The sequence below is a fragment of the Anser cygnoides genome, chromosome 1 (assembly GCF_040182565.1).
Source record: "Anser cygnoides isolate HZ-2024a breed goose chromosome 1, Taihu_goose_T2T_genome, whole genome shotgun sequence".
Taxonomy (NCBI): domain Eukaryota; kingdom Metazoa; phylum Chordata; class Aves; order Anseriformes; family Anatidae; genus Anser; species Anser cygnoides.
In genome coordinates this window covers 59,316,344-59,337,803 of record NC_089873.1, presented here as the reverse complement: position 1 = coordinate 59,337,803, position 21,460 = coordinate 59,316,344, and the positions used below count along the sequence as shown (strand labels likewise).

At 41.2% G+C, this 21,460-nt stretch overlaps 1 protein-coding gene across 2 annotated transcripts in view; it reads left to right on the top strand.

Moving 5' to 3' along the window:
• Positions 1-21,460, top strand: part of CHST11 (carbohydrate sulfotransferase 11) — a 172,777-nt gene that overhangs the window by 58,448 nt on the left and 92,869 nt on the right. For both annotated transcript variants that reach the window (XM_048059529.2, XM_048059519.2), the window contains exon 2: positions 16,794-16,879. In XM_048059529.2, the coding sequence (XP_047915486.1) occupies positions 16,794-16,879 (86 nt within the window). The remainder of the gene's footprint in view (positions 1-16,793; positions 16,880-21,460) is intronic.

The window sequence follows — 21,460 nt, the reverse complement described above, 5'->3', positions numbered from 1 at the left end:
TGCTGTTTGAACCAGCGCCTATTCTTCCAAAAACGGAGAGGAAAGGAAATGAAGTCTTGCGGTTTTTCCTTCAGTGTTGTCCTTGCAATAAAAAACTGTGATGTAGCTTGTTGACTTTTTGATTAGACAAATAGCTCTGGGAAAACCCTGATGCTGTAAACCCTTAGTCATGTGCATAGCTTAATTCTGTGTTTTGTCTGTACGAATAGCTAACAGATGAAGGAGAGAAACCCTCACGTTTGCTTAGGACTCGCTGTGCTTTTGTTTTGTTTCCCCTTTCCTCTCCGTGCCCTATGTGCGTTAGTTGGGATTGGCTTGGGTGTGGGCACTTGAGGGTGGGGATGACTTGACCCTTAGCTGCTTTTTGGAACGAGCGTGTAACACAAAAGAGAAGTAAAAGGCAGTTATGTCAAAATGTATTTGACCCATGGCAGCATTGCGGTGGCCGTGTTGCTCTGCGCACTGACAGGACAGAGCTGTAGGTAGAGCCAGCAGTGTTTTATTAGATCAGCCAGCGGGCTGGGAAAGTTAGACGGGCCTTCAAACACCCGTGCCCTTCAGAAGGTGAACACAATTTGAGGTCGGTTTGGTGAAGCCTTCACACCCCGGCTTGCAGTCTGCCTCTCTTCTTGGCCGTACAGGCGAAGCCCCAGCCTGCCCGGCCCCGAACAGCATCCAGGGGGAGAGGGAGCCTCTGCTCCCGCCTGGTGCTCTGAGGCTGCATGGCTTCGAATGGGGTGGGAGCACACAGGGGAAAACACTCCGGCAGGGGCTTTCGGAAGCACGCCCCCAAATCCCCAACCACGTTATTCATAAGAGCTTGAACGTTGTTTAGCCTGAGATAGTTCATTTGAACACCAGTACTTACTAGCGCTGCGCATATGGCAAGAGGAAGGCAGTAATGAAGCCCGGAGAGAAGAGAGCCTGCGTAAGGATCTTTTTTTCTCCTGCTTAGAAGGACATCACAAATTAAATGAAGTCCTGCAAGTGCTGGGGTAGGCGTTGTTGTTGGAGGTCATAGGTATTAGGGCTGCTCTCCCCTCTGTGAAGGGAATTAGGAGAGCTGCAGCGGAAACAGTTAAATTGTCCCTGACATTGTAAGCAGCAAACCACCCTGTATTTTAATTCCCCCATAGTATAAGGAGGACATAAATGAACATCTGCAGCGCACGGAATTAATCCCGTTCATGTGGGAGGATCTAAATAAAATGATGGGTTACCTTCTCACCGCACTCTTCTTTGTTTTGCAATTACCTCAGGGTGATTAGAAGCTGTGATTTTTCAGGTTCACTCCCATCTTTATCTACATCCTTTGTAGCCTGCCTTATTTTATTTTATGAACAATATAAAACAACAACAAAAGAGAATACAGCTGATATCTTGAGCAGCACAATTAGTCAATGCTAGAGGTTTGGATTTTTTTTTTTGATATGCATATTCAGCTTTCATTGGAAATTAGCACACATTTTGAGGAAGCCACAAGAGCAACATGTAGCAAATGTGTTTTCCACAGTGTTAATGCCAGTGGGGTTATCAGCCTGGGATCTTCTCACTTTCTTTTGCATTTGGGGTTGCTTCATTTCAAGAAAACGTTCATAGCTGAAGTAGAGGTATGAGGCTGTCCTCGTTTCTGAGGCTGTTTGTATTTTCCTGAAATCTTTGTTTTTCTCACACTGAATTTATCAGGAGGGAATCCTTAGTGGGACGACTAAATTTCTGGTACGTTCTCTTATAAAGTAACACATAAAGCCTTGGACTATTTTCCATACTCACTGCCTTTAATTGTATGAGGGGATAATTGGGTTTTGTTTAAACATTTGAGATACAGAATTGAAAGCGAGTGTATAAAACAGAGAGGAAGAATTACTATTTGTTGAGAAATGAGAAAGTGCCCAGCAGCATCGCTGCTGAATCTCCAGTCTAATCATGCCTTTGTGCGCCTGCAACAACACTCCTGACCTCGAACTCTGTCATCTTTCTTAACTGCTGAACTACAATAAAAACAAAACGCCAAGTAAAAACTATAAATACAAACAGGCATGCCTCATGGCCGCCCTGTGCTGTAACTCTTGTCCTTGTAATTTTCCTGCCTCTGAAGCCTTTTGTTCATTCTGTTGCGTTTTGTGTGTTCTGTCTAATTTAGGGCCTCTGCGTGGACAGGGTCTCTTAGGAACAGACGGAGAGTGCATCGAGTGACAGCGCTGGGCTGGGCGTGGGGACACCCAGATGGAGGAAAAGAGGAACCAGGCTCAGGAACGGGATTAAAGCCCTGGAAACTGGGGGAGGGGGGAGACACATGGGAAGGAGCTATTTTCTGTTACCTCTCGAACAACTGAATCCAAGTCCCCATGTCACGGTCACCTCATCTCCCCCGCCACCGGCTGTGGGGTGGCCAGGTTAGGTCTTTAGAGGGGTCTTCCTCAGCTCGTGGCTTTGTGAGTGCATTAGAAGGAAGCTGGGGGGTGGTGGTAGCCTAGAAAAACAGAGCGAAGAGAAATGGTTAGCAGGGGATGAGCCTAAAAGACTGGTAGGGCTGCATGGGGGCAGCAGCAGAATGCTGAAGGAAGTTACTTGGTGACAGAAAAAAGACAGAAGAAAAAGTTAGTGAGTAGAGGATAAAGATTTCAGAAAAATGAATAGATTTTGACAGGAAAAAGGTTATGTCAAGAGCTTGATTAAATAGGAGAGCTAAAAAGTAGTGTGTTCTGGAAAAAAATGGTTATTAAATAAGAGATGACTATTATATGCAAAATTCACATTGCCATTTTCTCCGAATATTATTTAAACTTTCAGCTCGGAGACCCTGTAATGAAATAGACATAAAAAATAGAGAAGGGAAAGGAGAAGCCAAAATGATGATAAAGTGTCTCTGAACAGTAAAACATGATCCAGCGTGTTACAACTCTTGACAATGAAGTAATTACAAGATAGAAAAATGCCAGCATCTGGTGGTGGGTAAAACAGTGGTGTGCTGTGTCAGCGTCAATAATGCATGGGTATATCCACTTGTGTATAGATGTAATATAGTCACTCATATCATACCTGCATGAGTAGCTGCACATATGCACACAAATGGTGTCCTTCCCAATTGAACAGAGTGCTTTAACAGCTTTGCCTGCTGGGACTCAAGCAGTCGGTCTCAGTAAATCTTTCTTTTCCCATAAACAGTCCGGGTGCATTTCCTAGCTCATGGGGAAGCACAGATCCATTCGCATGTGTGGAGCTGAGGTGATTTATCTGAGCTTGGAGGGGGATAATGTGGCAACCCTTTATTGTAAGCGTGAAATCAAGTCATTTTTTTTCACTTGTTGGGTTTTATTTAACAGAGCTTTTATATATGTGCCTCCTTGGTAATGGCTGATTAATATTTAATCATGACAAATGGAATTTTCAGCATAAAATGTAAGGATTACCCCAAAAGCAGCAACAGTCTGAGATTGCCCCTTCCAGGTCATTCCTACCTGCCACTCAACTCTGTGGCTTGAGAAAGCACCAGCTAAACCATAATCTTTATTATGCTTTATATTTTTGAGTTGAAAGTATAAAATATTTTTGATTAAAAAGTGTTTTTGCTCTTTCAGATTGCAATAACTTGTAACAAAATTAACCCACGCAAAGTTGGGATCAATGCAATGCTCTAAAACATCACAGAAACCTTCTCAGTAGCCTTGAACGGATAAAGATAGACAACCAACCTAAGCATTATCTACAAATAAATTTTTAAAATGCACTTTCCAAGCCAATGACCCTCTTTGTTTTAATGATACAAGAATATCTGAACGTCTGAATTACTCCTATACTGATCCATATGGAAATGAATAAACCAAAAGCTAAATTGGCAAGTGAATATATATCAATCTGGCATACATAATACTAATTTAAAAAATGTTTGACAGTTTGTAAAAATAGCTGTAACTGGGAAGTCATCACTAAGCAGATACATTTCCCATGAGATCCTCAGGGGGCCAGATTTTGGGCTGACGCTAGTTCACTGTTCTTCTTTATGACCCAGAGAAAAAACAGACATTTATCGATCAAGTTTTCAGAGGGCACAAAAGTTAGGGCAGTGGTAAATGGAGAGGAGGAAAACAGCATGTCAGTAATAGAGAGCTGTGAATACTTGGTGACTCGGGCGGCAGCAGACAGTATGAATTTTAATAAGGATGAACGTGTAGAGGAATGAAATCTAGATGATGCTTACTGAGCAGGGGACTCTCTTCTGTTGAAAGGGAGGTCTAGAAGGGGTGTGAGCGTGGTGGTTAACCAGCTGGCTTGCATGCTCCTTGGGCTAGAGTAAAGTTAATGCCACCCTGGCACGTGCAAGGGTGAAGTAGAGAGGTGGGGAAGTGACTTTGTACTTCGTCATTTGGGACCTTTGCTGCAGTACTGTGTCTCACAGCGGTATGCTGTTTTCAGAAGGTCCTAGTACTATCTTTAAGTGTGTTTAGAAAAAAAAACAACAAAAACACAAGAAAAGTGATGAAACACCTAGAACACTTGCTGCAGAATCATGGAAAGTTAAGGGTACCTTGGTCACAGTGTACAGGTTCCTGCACAGAGCAGAGAGCTGTGGCCATGAGGGGTGGACAGACACCAAACAAGGTGCCGTGGCTGGAAGGTGGCTAGGTCAGTTCAGATTAAAAATGCGTTGTGTTTGAGGAAGAGAGTTTGATGTCAAATCAAGGCAGATTTTCTGCTCCTGGCAAATTCTGAGACAAGATGAGTTGCCTATCTGAAAAATGGACTATGTCTTAATTGGGTATTCTTTTAGGGAGGTCTTCTCTGGTCTTGGTCATAACGGGTATCCAGACCAGTTACTCAGAGTTGTCAGTTCTGGTTTCATACTTGATACATCTCAGCAGTGATTCAGTTGCAAGGCCCTAATTCAGTGGCCCCAGAGTCTAGGCAGTGGAAGTGGGAAACTCCCAGAAAGTGGGAGTTTCACTGTGGATTTCAGCGGCCATACGAGTAGACCTCACATGTTAAGGTAAGAAGTACAGAAGAAACATGAGAAATAGGTAGTGCCTGCAATTTTTCTGCTGTGTGGACTTACTCTTGCTTTGCATTAGTGTATGTGACCATGAAAGGAAAGATAAAGTGAAGCACTGGACTGTGCCCATAAACGTAGGATCACAGGATATGAAGCTGCAGGATATCTCTAGTCCAGCCTCCTGCTCAAAGACGTGTCAGCTGCGAGGTAAGACCAGGCTCCTCAGGGTCTTAAAACATGGAAGGATTTAAAGAACTCCAGTAATACTGAGAAAAAGAGACTTACTGAAACTGTACCAGTTTTTGCAATCCAAAAGTTTGGATTTGTACATGATGTGGATTATCTTGTGGGGAAATTAGCATCTGTTTCATTACAGTTGTGTGAAACAGTGGTAGTGAAATTGGAAACAGCCTGAACCATCACTCTTAGATTAACTCTTCCCTGAGGGTTGAAAACATTCAGTTTACTTCCTTCCGCTCTTGTTTTTATATTCCATGTGCATTTCCTGTTAGCTTTCAAGATGAGAAAATCTCCAAGCCAGTTCTGCAAGTAGGCTTATCTTGAATCCTGTTGAGATCCCAGCTGGTAGCCTCACAGGGAGCAAGGGTGGTGGTGGTGAGCTGTGGGGGGAGGCAGGAAAGAGAAGACTGTTTCCAGGACTCTCTTTATTAGTGCTTTAAATAGTGCCTAGGGAAGACCAAAATATGTATATGCTAGTAAGTCTGTGTAAATTTTTTCTTGTCTGGAGGAGATATCTAACAGGGTTGGTACAGTCTTTCACCCTTCAGATGTCTCAAGGACCCTCCTGAGAAAAAAATCTCTATATAGAGATCTCCTCACAAAGACACTTTCCTTTAGATTCTCTCTCCTGCTGTTTCCAGTTTTCTTCATAAGGCCTCACAAGGTGAAAGAACATTTTTTTTTCCCTTTGGAAAAAAATTCTGCGCTTTTAATGTTCCATCTAGCAGTTTTGTTGTCTGTCCATCTCCTTCATAATCATGCTGTCAGAGTGATCCATGATTTTTGGTACTTATTGATCACTAGCTACAACATTAGTAGAAATTTCACAGTGAGTTTGGCAGGCTATTAGTGACTGAAAGTGAAGGTTATTATTTTGCATGCTAATTAGGAATTAGTATTATTACCATTAAAACTCAGATAGATATCTAGTATTCTGGATCCTCAGAAACTGGGCTTCAAAACGTTATGAGATTCCTTCATTCCTGTTTAATCCAGGAGAAAAATTCTTGCATAGTGGCCTTACATGTATTAAAAACCTTTGCTGTGAAGCATATCCATGATATTTGGAGGAAGAATCTCAGGTGGAGAAGGAAGGAAGAATTTCTGGTATTTCCAGCATCCTATTTGGTAGTGGTACCAGAAGATGCGTCTTCTGTAACTGTTGCCTGTTTTGATTTTCCTTTAAATGCTCTCGTTGGAAGCAAAAAAATCTGTAAGATCTCCGCTCATTCCCCTTTTTCGTCTTGGGCGTGCCCTTGGCAGGAGGAGTTGGTGTGCTCGGCCCATCCACTCGGGTATGTGCGAAGCATAACAGCGTTTCCTGGCTGCAGACAAAGTGCATCACAAGGTTTTAATTGAACTCAATGAAATGAAGGGAGCAGTGGAAGGAGATAGAGAAAGGGGCTAGGACTGCTGAGAGATAAGCAGCCAGTGAAGGCTAATACATTCCAGGCAAGCACGGCTCTGAATGGTTTTCTTGTGTTTGGCGAATTTCTCCTTAGAGAAAGACGAAGCACTTTGGATCCAAAGTGCTCCGTACATCACCCGAGGCTGGTTATAAAGCTGGGCTCTATAATGGAAATACAGATTATGCTAATTGAGATGAAGTTTTATAGTGCTAATGTGTATTTTACTCTTCTGTGTGCTCAAGTGCAGTGCGGGTCTAAGGGAGTTGACAATGTCCTATTCATATGTAAAATGTTTTGAGGAGTCTGTGGCTTGGAATATTTCAAAACGGCCGCTTGAAGGGATTCTTACATATGAAAGCAATATTATCTGTGTACAGCTTGTTGCTAACAGGGAGAGGAAGAGGAGTGTGTGAAAGCATCTTCCCAGCCTCTGTGTGTGGATTTACGGATCCCGCTGGAGGAAGGCAGGAGTGTGGCAGAGCTTCCACCAGAAGATGGAGGAGAGGGAGCCGAGGGGGATGGATGTGGTCCAGCAACGCTGTGCAGACCTGGACCCAGCCAGATGAGGCAGAAACCAGCTGCTGGAAAAGTAAAGGATGTTGCAACGGAGTTGATTGTTTCTCTGTGTCTTGGGATTACTTGGAGTTTAGAAGTATTAAGCAGAATAGACTCTGGTAAGGTAGTAAGACAGCAAAGCCCAGCTGTGCATTAATTATTAGTCTGGACATTTTGCAACTCAGAAGATCAGGACTTTACTATCTCTGGTACTTTTTTTTCCTTTTAATATCAGCATTTGGCCTTCACATTGCCAAGGAAGTTGCATCGTTATTTTGTAAGGGGTCATCTTATCCAGCAAGCTGCTGCTGTAATCCTCTTTGACATTATGAATGACTGCTCTGGAAATGATTACTGCAGGATTTCGTACTTTCTTTCCCGCTTATCAAATTGTTTAGTGCTTCTTTCTAGTAAAGAAAGTTATGGTGTATAAGCCACAGTAAAGAGCCACATCAAGAGGATGTGATCTCACTAAAAATATCAGGGGCACTGCTTCAGGGGCAATAAATCTTTGTCCATGTGGGCATGTTTGTAGAACAGAAATCACTTGTGTCCATCCATTCTGTTTGTGTCAGGTCAGGCGTGCATGTGCAGGTAACATTTCCCCCTGACGGTCAAGCTGAGGCCAAAAGATTTAGCATTTATGCTCTGGGTTGAAATCACTGCAGCAACTTTATTTTCTGTTCTGCTTGGCTTGTGAAAAGGCTTTGCTGTGCCTTTTAGTATATCTATAGCAAACAGGACTTTGTGTTTTGTCTTCACTGCACATCTGTTGAGGAACAGCAAAGAAATAGTAGCTCAAATAGACTGCAGCTGCAGCAGCCATCTTTCTCATTTTGACCTTGATTCAAGATAAATGCTTTTAAAATTACAGCTTTCTAAAGAAACCTTCCTTCTTTAAAGGTTTTTCTCTCTCACTCTGTTTTTTGAATGAGCTCATACGTCATATTTTTAAAGTAGATTGGGACTGATGGTATTATGGAAATGTAGGGAAATATAGAAAAAAAAGAAAATGTAGCTTCTTATGTTTTAAGACAATGCAAATGTTTTTTTCCCTGGACTTATATTTACATAGTTTTCATTTGAACTTACATCAGAGAAATGGGATATAGCCAACTATCTACAGGCTTGAAAACTTGGCTGATAAGAAGAACTGAGTAGAATTCAATTCTTTGCTATAAAGAGAACCCGGAGGCAGGTACGCCTGCTTGTGTTGTTATAATCAGTATCTAGTAACTGGGGGGAGGCATGTTTGCAAACCTGTAAGCTTCACTAGAAAATTTACAGCCTTTCCAGATTATTGCAGCCTCATTTTTCAAAGAGCATGGCTAACTTGTAGAGGAAAAGTAGGAAAAAGTATAATGACCAGAAACAGAGTTTTTCTTTCTCTTCCTTTCTTCCTTTCTTCCTTTCTTCCTTTCTTCCTTTCTTCCTTTCTTTCTTTCTTTCTTTCTTTCTTTCTTTCTTTCTTTCTTTCTTTCTTTCTTTCTTTCTTTCTTTCTTTCTTTCTTTCTTTCTTTCTTTCTTTCTTTCTTTCTTTCTTTCTTTCACTAGATCCACAATGTTACTTCATGCATATTCATAATACATATTTGTTTGTGAAATACATATGGTTGGTCACAGTTCCTTAGTGTCTTATTTCCATTGTGGGGAGTTGCTTTTTTGGGATAGAAAAAAAAGGAAAAAGGAAACGAGACTTTATGTGGATGGTAAATATATGTGTGTGTATATATATATATTGTTTATGAAGACTTAGAAATAATTCTAGGAGACCAGAAGTAGACCCTTTTCAATTTTGGGACATCTGGCATTGCTAACGGATGGCGTAAGCCTGGGAATACAAAGAGATGAGCCTGCAGCTGAGGTGGTCAGCAATCCATCCAGAACTGACCCATGAAATATTTCAATGCCAGGGAATCTGCATTTCATGCTATTGAAAACACTGTTGTATCAGACAAATTCTGACCAATTCTAACATAGTCTGCCCTCACAAAAACTCCTTGCTGCATTAAAAACAGTGTGTGCCTGTGTGGGACAGAGATGAACAAATCAGAGCTCTCCTAGTGTGAGAAGTAAAGCATATGGGAAAGTCTCTTGATGTAGGTTTGTGGATAATTTCATGAGACTTCTAAAGAAATTCCACATGGATTAACATTTTAAAAAAATTACTGGAAAAAAAAGTTACTCATTGTTCATTAGCAGGAAAGATGCTGTGTTAATTTATGCCACATGCAATGTCCGTAGGGTGGCCCGGGATCTAAGTCTCTGCATAATTTCACCCAAGGATATTAATTTCCCCACTGTGCCCAATTAAACCCATCCCCATGCTAATCTGAGAACAAATAGGATAAAATACAAATTTATTTCTGGAAATTTGTCTAAAGCAAAAAGTAATTAAATCTCTCTCTATTCTTTGGAGGGCATTTACAACCTTTGCAATTAGTGATTAGAACTTAGAAACAAATGTTAAGACTCATTTCCTTGCTGTGCCAGTAGTTATTCCATGCAGCTTCAACCATCAGCCCACGCTGGCTTGCTGGTCAGTGGAAGAAGCCACCTCCATAGGCATGCAGGTGAGCCATCTCTGCAGCTGCAGCTCTCTGTTAACAGTAGGTGCTTAAAAAAGTACCTTAGAATAGACTTCTCACTTCTGAAAATGAATTTGGCCTGTAACAGCTAATTTGCTTTGTGCAAGCTTTTAACCTCAGTGCCTTTCTTTTTCTGAACTGTGAACTGAGGATTATTACTTCACTAACTCATGGTCTCTGAACTAGTGACTTTGCTGCTCATGTCAGCAGAAATCATTCCACCACTTAGGTGTTGGCCTTCTCTTCATTTTTTATGCTTCACTTTCGTTGTATCCATCCACAGTCTTATTCCGGTAGGTGCCAGTGGTAGATGAGTGGGAGTGGAAAGAGCAGGGAAGGATTCGGTGGACATGTGGAGTCAATGAACCTGTATTGCTAAACCAAAATACATCATCCCCATTCCTCGGGAGAAGCTCTGAAATATCAAGCTTTTGAGATTTTGCTTTGCCGTGTCCGTCGAACATCTAGCTCAACAAGGTCTCTAGTTTGTCCTTGAGGCACAGTGGTGTTACATGTGGTAAGCTCCGATCACGGGCTTTTGCTTGTTTCTCACACTGAATAAAACACTGTGTTTCCTGTTACTCTAAGGCACGAGGCAGAATCTGGTTCTGCAGTAATGTGGAGAAAAAATATGGTTTCATTCTCTGCACTTAAGACTTTGGCATGCTCATAATACAATACCTAATCTGGTTTTTACTTTTTAAAAATAGATCTCCCAGCCTCCAACAAAAAGGCTGCAGTTTTGCCTTAAGAAAATGAAGGAGTCCAGACAAGAATCTTGTCATAAATCCTTGTACCTGTAGTCTTCAAATCAAGGACCAATAACTTAGTCTAAAATCTTCAGCTGGGTGCAGCAAAGCACAGGGACCCAAACATCCCGTAGCGTTACTATCCATCAGTTGATCTCTGTGAACTGTTGCTGAATGTTCGTAAACGAGTGCCAGAGAGCTATCTGAAATGCTGTTACTGATGCTGCGGAGCCAGTGCTGTGTGCCAACATTTGCATTCAACCCGCATGCTCCTGGTCGCTGATTAAAAATTAACCCTATTCATCCTGCTCAGTGTCCTTAGCCTGATTAGTCTGTTGAAGGGATCTTAGGAATTTTAATGAAGCTTGAAATAGGGTAGTCTTTATTTGTGCTGAGTTTCTGATTTTGTCTGCAATTTGGACTTGGCTAGAGGGAAGTCTTGCAGGGCAGATTGTTGTAAATTATTACAGAGGGCTTGTTTTCCTGAAGTAGAACGAGACAGTTACTAATTATGAGCTTGTTCAGCATGATTTTAGCAAAGGATCTGAGAGGTACGCGTACAGGACTTTTCAAATTGCAAAAAATACAGTCCAAGAACCTCTGACAAACTGGAAAAGGGGGGTTCCTCGGGTCATTTACTTCAGCTTTGTCCTGAGTTTCTTCGTGCATGAAGGGTGTTACATGTGCAAAATATTGCCAGATTGAGACTTGCTTGGTCCATATTCAAATAGTGACCAGTCTGTCCTGAACATAATTCTTGCCAGTACAGGTGGAATGGTAGTTTTATAATGTCTTTTATAGACGTATGCTTGCGGTTGAGCTATGGATGTCTTAGTGTCTCTGAGAAAGGTGTTCAGTGTAGTGCTTGAATGTGTATTTCGGTGTTCATCATGTGTAGCCAGATAGAAATAGTTTTCTCTGCTGCTTTGCGGTCATATCAGAGGACAAACTGCTTCAAAATCTTTAGTTCAAGAAAATCTCTAAGCCTTCAGAATGGGTATAATTGAATCACTCTTACTTTGCGTTAAAAATTGAGGAAGTTTGAGGACAGTAGCATGTTTAAACATATTAAAATGTTCTGATACCACTACCTTGCCTGGGCCAAGCTGTGCTGATTTTTCTGTCTTGGTTGGGTAGAGTGTGTTTGGTCAATGATCAGCCTTCACCCAGTTGTTTAAGGCTCTAGGGGAAAATACTGGCTTATGTACCCACTCATTGCTGTCAGTAAGATGTTGCTCCATGGAAAACATTAACCCTGGCCTGCAATTGTCAATGGTTTATTTCTTTAAAATAAGAATGGGATCACATTTTCACCAGGAGTCTCAACATACTGCTCTCAATGCCGTATTTCACATTTTTTCCTCACAAGATGTCTTATATCCCAAAGAAGTGGAATGATTTATGTAAACAGCTTTCAACAATGAGAATTTTGTCTTTGTACTTTAGACCAATGAAAAATTAAATATTAACATGTCCATGGAATTTTTCTCAAATATTTGTACTATGAGAGAGTTAAGTGAGGCAGTAAATGGAGGTAGTGTTTTTGCATTTATTTCTTGTTGTCTTGCAACCCAGAAGTAAAAAGAATAATACAAGCAAAGTAAATGAAACATTACCAAGTAGGAAAATGGTTGTTAGATAGCAAGCAGGGAACTTTTATACTACAGAAGTCTTGGAAATGGGAGCATTTGACATTTACTGGATTGTGGGATGGTAGTGGTATAGGTGCCTGCTGAATTCATGCCCTCAGCATTTCAAATGTCACTTATTTTTGCAAGTACAATGAAAGAAGTGGCAATTACTTTGTGTGGCTCATACTACAGTGTCCTTTGTCACTTGATCCAACACAGACTTATGAGAAATGGTTTCACTTGCACTTCTGGTGCTTTGTGAGAAGGTGCCCTTTTGGTTTCAAGTCTCCAAGAGTTTTGTTTCCTATTATTTTTTTTCTTTTTTACCCCTTTCTCTTCTCTCTAGGTAGTCCCAGTGCTCACATATGGTTTCAGGCAAGTGATCTCCCTAGAGAAGTGTCACCATGTTCCCTCTCAGAGTTACTCTGTAGCTCCTGAGAGGGAGAGGCAGAAATTGCAGTGATACAGATTCTTCTTTTTAGTATTTTCTCCAGCTGTTGTTCATCCTGTGGATATACCAAGGACCTGCCCTTCTGGGACCAGGTTGTTGTAGATGACCGAGTGCATTATAAATGCCCTCTGCCAAGTGGAGGTGACAACTTAAGCCTGACTTGCATATGAATGAATTTGCAATGAAGAAACTTGCGTATTTCCGTATGAATGATCTTCAGTCTCTGAAATGTCACAGGAAAAAACAAAAGGCTTTATATGGTGTCTTCTTGTCTGTCTTCATGTTCCCTAAGCCCCCACTATTCCAGACAGTTTTTTTTAGGCAGGTGCAACCCAGAGGTGACACCCCCCTTAGAAAGATGCCAAGATCTAATAGGTGACTTGCTGTGTGCGTCCACTGTGTCATTTGTAACCCTGCCCTTGCTCTGTTGGGTTCAGCACCCATGGCACGTGGGGAGGAGATGCTGGTAAACACACCAAATGTTGGACCATGGCTTCAAAGGCTGCCTGGCCTGAATGGTGACCAGCGAGCTCTCTGTATTTCTCTCAGAAACTGTGCCTTTCCAAAGAGTGGTTTTGATTTGAAAGATCTACATTTTAATTTGTAGTCATCTAATGGATTGAGATGGTAGGAAAACCTCTGGCCTTTTTTCCGTGCAACACTAGAAGAAGTTTTGACTGGGTAGCACTGCGTTCTTGTGCTCAGTGCAATGCAACTCACAGATGAGATTGCTTCTCTTAATGCTGGTGGACCCAGGTGCAGTTTTCTAGAAATTGTACATGGATACTTCTGTTCTGAGGTAATGCAAGGCCTGCTGTCTATTTATATATATGTGTATATGTACCTAGGTAATTATTATATTGATAAGCTTTCAATTCAGCAGGGCTGTTTATCTTTCTTTCTTGAGAAACTATTGCCTAGATGATGTGCTGTCCACACTTACTATTAAATTAATGAATATTGATTGCACTGATTCTAGTGAGATGGACCAAGACTGACTGCATTTTGGGAAAATCATTCCAGAAGAGGGAAGAAAGGTGTCCTTACAGCTCTTGTATTTAAGTGACAAACTAACAGTTCCTTCAGTTGCCCACAGTCCTTGCTGAATTCAGGAGACTGCTGATTCTGCTGCAGTTGCAGTATTAACACCACTCTTTAATCATTCAAGGCATTGTCTACTGTTGTCAGCTGCTTCACACACTTGGTGTGTATGAACGGGATCTTTTAATCAGTCCTGGGAGCCATGCATGTGCACCACTTACCATTAGATTATAATTAACTATAATTATGGATGGAGATCAGCCCAAACCATAAAATGTAAATTTAGATATTTACTATGTTAATAAGAAGATTTGGTGAAGATAAAGGGCTTGATTTTTATTCTTCACTATCACAGTAGTGTGAAGGAATCAGTCAAAATTAATGTAACTGCCATTTCCACCTATCTTATGGTTTTCTTTCTGCAGATTGCTATAAGTGAGATTCAGGCCAAAGAGGTCGTGTCATTAACACAATAAAACACTGCCTCAGCGAAGCTGAGATGATAGAAAGCAGTTTGCAGGAAACCTGGGAGGTGCGTTTGTCCATAGGTGTGCCAGAAAGTGTTCTGAATAAACCTTCATGATAGTTATTCACCTAAGGACAATTTTACAGAAGGCATGAGTGGGATTTCTGCTCAGGAAGGAGGAATGCTCCCCTTTGCTTCAATGCCATGGGTACATTCCAGGCAGGAGCATTTTCCAGGTGTGCGCAGAGGCGCTGAGTACAGCTGCACCAGCGTGTGCTGCTGCTGCTGCCGCCGCCGAGCGGGGAGCCAAGCGCCGTGCTAAGCTGCTGTGCTGCTGTGCGAGCTCCACAGTCTTGTTCTCAAGGCTTTATTGAAGAAACAAACCAGTTAAGCAATGTTGAGAATCATAAAAAAGATTTAATGGTTTTTATGAGTAAGGTTCTCTGTTAGTATTTAGCTTTTGCTGGGGAGACAGCAGCTTTTGTTTGCTTGTTTACGTTTGGGAATCAAATCTCACACATTGTGCAAATAATTTAATCTTTATGGCTGCTGCTGCTGCATATAAAGTGTTGCTGTGTCGATACCTGCTGGTTAAGTGAAGCAGGAAGGTATACATTTATGCACGTCACAGTTTACTGTATTTAATGGAAATGAAAAGTGAGGTAGTAAATTAGGGAACAATATTCTTCTTCATTTTGGAACAAAGAGTCGGTGTTCCAGGATCCTGGTTAATCAAAGCGCAATGACCTGCACACACTGAAGCTTTCCCCGCTCTCTCTTTCCCCGCTCTGGTATTTAAGTGGAAATGGCGTGTTTTGCTGTTGACCCGAGGGCTCCATTTTGGAAAGGTCTCTTGTGGTGGCGAGAGGGGGCACCAGAACGGTGTTCGGGGCCCTGCTCCTGTTGTCAGAGCAGAAGCCCTGCATTTGGAACAACCTCTAAGGGTGTCTCACATCCTCGCTTTAGTGTCTTCTTCCAAAAACTACTTCCAGACCCTGGAAGCTGACATTGCTTACATGATTTTTTTTAAAAAAAGTTTTAATAGTTTTAAATGTTTTTAAAGTTAACGGTTATGAAGGCGCATCGTGATTGCTTTGCTGTTGTGGCAATACTGTGCCATGTGTCTAAGTATTCTCGGAAGCTTATCAGGTATTTAAACATGTAAATGAAAATTATAGCCTCTAACAACATCACTGTTCGAACTGTGAAGAAAATCAAAACATTTAGCCTGTTTGTTTACTAAGCATGTACGCCTAAGTCCTGTTAGGAGGTGCAGGGAATCTTTGTTTGCTCAGGGAAAAAGCAACACGACACATTATTCGATGATTACCTTCGATTTAAAAATAGATACGAAGTGAGTGAAGGAGACTATTATGTCTCCAGAGTGGAGCTGCGTACGGTATTCTGTCTCCGCAGAAACTTTACACTGGTTCATGCTACTTGACATATCGATTATCGTCATGTACAAGCCCTCTGTTTTAAAGCACAGCTTGACAGTATTCTCTAGCGCTTGGCCTGACACCTGCAATAGCATTTCTGTCAGTGGTGCAGTTCACAGCTGTTACTACAGGACACTTCAGCAGTTTCCTGCTAAAAACCTGGCAAGTGGTGGTAAAAGCCTGCCTGCCTCTGCTTAGTGCCTTTGGATTCCCAGCAGGACCACCTCTTCTTTACTGCTCGCATCTCAGTTATACCTTGATGAAACAAGTTTCCCCTAGTCGTGATGCCTGATGTGGGCATCTGCCTGCCTGATGCTCCCTCTCTAGCTAGCAGAGCAAGTGGGGGTCAGAGGAGTGGTTTTTGGGGGGATTTGGGCCAGGTGATATCAGAAAGACAGCCAAGCTTTTGTTATCCACCCTTGTAGGGTGTAGAGGATGATTGGAGCTGAATAGCTTCTTATTTAGACTTTTCTGACTGTGGAGGGCTTAACCTGAAATTGGTGATCTCTGGTCCTGGATCCTGCTGGGGCTCAGATTAAAATTTCTCTTGGAAATGCTTCTGGATCAGCTCTTTGACAAAGTCTTTATTTTGAAAACCTGCTTGCCTCCAACTGGAATACCGTAGTGTATGTTGGTTTTTGGACCAGTCAAATACTCAGTTGCAATGCATAGAGCAAAATATAGTTTGGAGCAAGAAAGTGCAGGAATAATTGATTGTATATGCATCGTGTACTGCTGAGTGTCTGTTCAAGGAGAAACCAAAGCTATAGGCCAAAAGCTTTAAAATCCCATGTTTTAATATTAGGATCCTGTGTACCTCTGTATTTAGGCTCAGAGAGGCTCAAGCATTGCCATTCAGAGATGCCAGTTCTAGGAGTTAATCCGACTGCTCCATGATGATCAGAGAAGCAGGTACCTACCACGAATGAATTGAAAATCACGTTGTTTTGGCTTTGGTGCCTGTACCAGACTTTTGGGCCACCCAAGCTGAAAGTTGTTGGATAACAGCTTTTATAAGACGGGAACCAGAGAGCTTTGTTTCAGTAGTTTCCATGGTAGATCAAATATTTAGCTCTTGGATCATTTATAGGGAAAGTAAAATTAGTAATTAAGACACAACATTGGCTGTGGAATCCTCTGATATGTCAGAAAATGTCTTCTTGCTGTAGGCATTGCAATTGGTTACTGCTAACCAGTGTTGCTAACCTGTATTAATTTCAATTTCCTCTTGCAGTAATGCGTAGAAATCCATTTGGGATGGACATTTGCTGCCGGAAAGGATCCAGAAGCCCACTCCAGGAACTGTATAATCCCACCCAGGTGAGTGTCTTGTGGCTATGATCAAACTTCCCAGTCCAGAGTACAAATACAGTCTCGCTTAACTTAAATGTGTTTTGGTCTGTTTTATATCATTTATATGCAGTAGCTGCCATCTGCTTAGAGGAATAATCCTCAGACCTGCAAAGCTGAGACATAAAGTTCTACAGTTTGAGCTAAAGGCCTGATTTTTGAAGGTTTTTAGTTGCCTAATGATGCAGACTCCTTTAAGTATTTTACTTAGGTACCTAAAAGCCTTAAGATAATATCTTTAGATCTCCTAGGTACAAGCTGAGGCTTCATAGTCTAATCTGTCAATCAACACACAGAAGGGCAGGGTGGGGTGAGAGCAAGAGTAAGTGACGTTCTGCGTATGAAACAGCAAATGCAGGAAGGCAGAAAATTGCAATAATAATATATGAAAATTATTTGTATGGTAGCCAGCTGCCCTTCCTGTCCTGGTTCATTACTTGTATGAGGTCGAGACAAGCACAGTAGCTAACACGTCCTTACTCTATGCACTATTTGACACCTGATGGTCTTGGTGGGAGCCTACAATAATCCGAGTTCTTGTGACAAGCAGTGCAGGAAAGTTATCTGAAATTTGTGCTCCCATTTGTTCCTCTGGATCAATTTATTCCCTACATGTGAGTTGAATTGGCACATTCAGGAACAGCATTTCCTGTTGGCAACTGAGAGGAAGTGCTGCCATTGAGAGAAAATGCCAGCTGACTATTAAACATATTTATTAAGGTTTAACAACCGCCTATTATATATTTATACATCAATGAATACATTGAGTTTTACTAAATTGGCTGTTAAGGAAAGTGACTATCCCAATAAATCTAACTTGTTAGATTTAACAAGGCAGTAAATGTTTTAAATACTATTTGATTATGAAGAGACTTACTATATAGTGTGCAAAATGAAATCTAAGTGATTTAAAGTATTTATGTGAAGAAATGACAACAACCTAAAGATATGTGATATCTGATACGTGGTGGGGTAAAGCTCCATTTACTTGATTACGTTGTTTTTATGAGCATACGCTGACTTTCTAATTCAATTGGAATTCTGTGCATGGCTGGGAACATGAGTTTATCATACTAATATACTGGCCTTTATTGACCATTATAGAGTTAGCGTTGTGTAAATGCAAAGTGCATGTAAAAGCCCTGAAGAGGAGCAATCAAATGCTACAAAGGAAAAATATTAGAATTTGCAGGTTAAATTTAAAGATTTAAATACTCTTTGCAGATGATCAAGAAAGGCATGTAAGGGAAGAGAGGCTGGTCATTTAATTATTCTCCCCGGGGTCTGCAGCGTGTCAGTTAAAACCTCCTTACCCTTTAATATTGTTAATGGCCATCCCATAAGAGAAAAGGATCCCCATCCATTGAAGGGCTGTAATCCCAGAGCCCTTGCAAGCTTGGCCAACTCAAAAGGTTTTCTGAGCTTCTTGAAGCAGGGGATGCATCTGGCAGCTCCCTTACTGCCTCTCCTTCATTTCTGCATGCCCTGACCAAGTAAAGCATTAGCATGCCTTTCAGGGCTCTCTTAGGAGGCAGCCAGAAATGTCAGTGTTAGAGTAAGTGCAGCATTTCTTGCAGCTGATGTCATACTAAGCAGATGACGTTTTTCACGCTGAAGTGTTTCTGTCAGCTCAGTGACATCCCTTCTTACCAAACTTTTAAGTTTTGTTTCTTTATTTATTTTTAGAAGGCATTTGCTCACTTTTTGGATGGGGCTTTGCATGCTGCACTCAGTTCTGTAGGGACTAACAAGGCAAGCAAGTGCATGCAGAAACAAGAAAAGACAGCAAGAAGGGGCTGACACGTAAAACAACAGACTGGAGATGACCTCTGGAATATTTCTTCAAATATGTGGGTCATATTTCTTTTTGCATTTTTGCCTGAATACCTGTCTTGCCTTTCTTAAGGTGGCAGAGGAGAGACTGGTCTGTATTTTGGCAGTGGGGTTCTTAGTTCTTGACCTTAGGAGTTCACCAGCAGTTGTAAAGAGGGCAGGGAAGATCAGACTCCTAATCTGTCTCTGCAATTCCTTGCTGAAGCAGTCATGATCTACCATTTGTAAAATCAGCTCAGAAGTCAATAGAATAAATACCTTTTTGATAAGACATTTTTTGGCCAAAACCTCTCTCTTACAGATATAGATAATTAAAATACCTGTTAGATCTTCAACCCTTGACTTTCAAGAACTTGTTGGACTCCTGGTGTTGGGAGCCCACACTTTTCTCCTGGATGCTGATGGCTGTGTGTGTGCCATCACAGGAACCCTTTGGCACCTAGTTTAGCTGCCTCAGAGAAGTGGTAGATTGAGCAGATATTTGTAGTTCTCCTTGTAGTTCAAGGGAATCTGAACAATTCAAACATCATACTTAGGCTGCTGAAAGATGCCGTGCAGCTATGGCTTTGGATTACCACAAGCTAGGTGCAGATGTAATTTTTTCAGTGTAGGAAACTTTAAATATTTAATGTGTCCACGTGCATATTTTTAACATGATCTAGTAATAGGAGTACCCAGCTGTGGCTCACCATCCTCTGCTACAGAGTGCAGTGTACATTTAATGTGCTTCAGGTTTCCTCACGTAGGCAGTAATGTGCAAACATAATTCCTGTGGTTGTCTCCAGGACCCCCAAGAGAGTTGGGCAGGGGAGGGGGCTTATGTGGCTTCCTGCTCTGAGATGGTTGTAGGATGTTCCCTGTCAGGGGAGATGGGAATATGGCTGTCAATTAAAATAAATGCCAGATAGAGTCAATAATTATCTCTCAGATTTAAAATGCTGTAGTTTAATATGAGTAAGACTTTTCAACTCTGTGTTCAGCATCAGGTTGCACTGCCCTCGTAAAACTAGATGGAGAAAGGTTGATTTACACCAGCCAAGGATTTGACTACGGGTATTTACTGTGTTGACATATAACAGCCTCTCTGATCCTGCGCTGTTTTGTTTCCTTCTATGGAGTTGTTCAGGTTGTTTGCAGATGCCTTCATTTGTCTCTTGGATCTTTTTTTGACTTGGTGGATGATTGTGACAAGAAAAAAGAAAAAAGAAGAAAAGAGAAGAATTTGGCTTCAATAAATTCTAATGTAGCAATGAAATGGAGGTGACTGAAAGGATGGCTTATAGGAGCTGAATTTTAGAAAACTGCAGTCAAATTTTCAGTGGACTGATCATAATTGTTCAGGTGTTTAGTGGAGGACTTTGGAGGTCTTTTCCAACCTTAATGATTCTATGATTCTATGAGTTAGCAATGAGTTAGGACCAAATTAAGTGTCTGTAACAAAGCCCATTATTGTAAAAGTAGGAACAATGCTTTTGCTCTTTTGCCTGTTGTAATAGAGCAGAAAGTGAGAGGTGCATTTGTCTGTGGACAAAAGATTTCTTCTCTAGGGCTTTTACTGCAAGATTTTTCATGAGCACTAATATACCATGAGGGAAAGAAAAGTCAATATAACTGAACTGGATTTACACTGAGTAAGCAAATTTCCAGGCTGTGGTCCTCGAGTACATGCAGACATGTCTCTGAGACCCTGTTGTCATTTTTTTTTCTTTCTTTTTCAGTTAGAGGTTTACTAATAAGGTGCAGGGGTACCCATGCCAAATTTTGAGGGCTGAAATGCTGCATTTCTTTAATGGGTTTGTTAAAAAACCAGCTTGGATCTGTATTAAGTAGAACTATATTCCTTCTGCCACATAGTTGTAATGGAAAAAGAAAGAGGATTCAGCACACAAGTAGCAAAAGAGAATATCTAGATGTAACTTAACACAGTTGAAGAGACTTACAGGAATGTGACATAAACTTGCATCGTATATTGATTTTTTTTATATTTTTTTGGTATACCAAACCCCAGGAATTTAAGGATGTGGGTAAACAAATAGTTGCAAAACTTTTTCTTAGAGGACAACTTATGCAGCTCTGTCTTGTAATTTGCATGACTGAGTATAGGCCCATTGCTCCAAAAATAACAGATAATTGTGGATCAGCCCATGGAGCTGGAGTCACCAGAAGTTCAGAATTGGGTAACATCATACTTGAGGCTTGTACACATTAGTGGTTGGCATTGAGCTGTTTGGTGTAATGAAAGCGCTACCAAATTACAGCAAATTGCAAGTGAAAATAGACCCAATGTTAAAGGAAAGAGAAATAGTTGCATCTTTAAGCTAGAATTTGTCTTCTAGTTGTCAAGATTAACACCTAATTTCCAGGAAATCTGTCTGGTCTAACTATCTAGACTGTTGTGAGGAGCACAGCAGAGGTACAGTCCTGTATCCGTTAGGATACACATCCCAAGGATTTGTTTGTTTCAGTTTCTAGTTTGACATTGCCTAACTAATACATGAGTCGACATGACCGTTTCACCAAAGGTCAAACTGTTTGCCATTTGTTATTTTCCTTTTCAAACACATTTCTTTTTGTTGAGGAGCTGCATTTCTAGGTAGCTGATTTTTGTGGTAGTTGGAGCCAGGATGTTTAGTGATTTGCTAAACCTGGTGAGTCAGAACTGTGGACCTCACATTGCCTTTCTTATGAAATTGTATTGGACTGTTTTGGAGCAGTCGT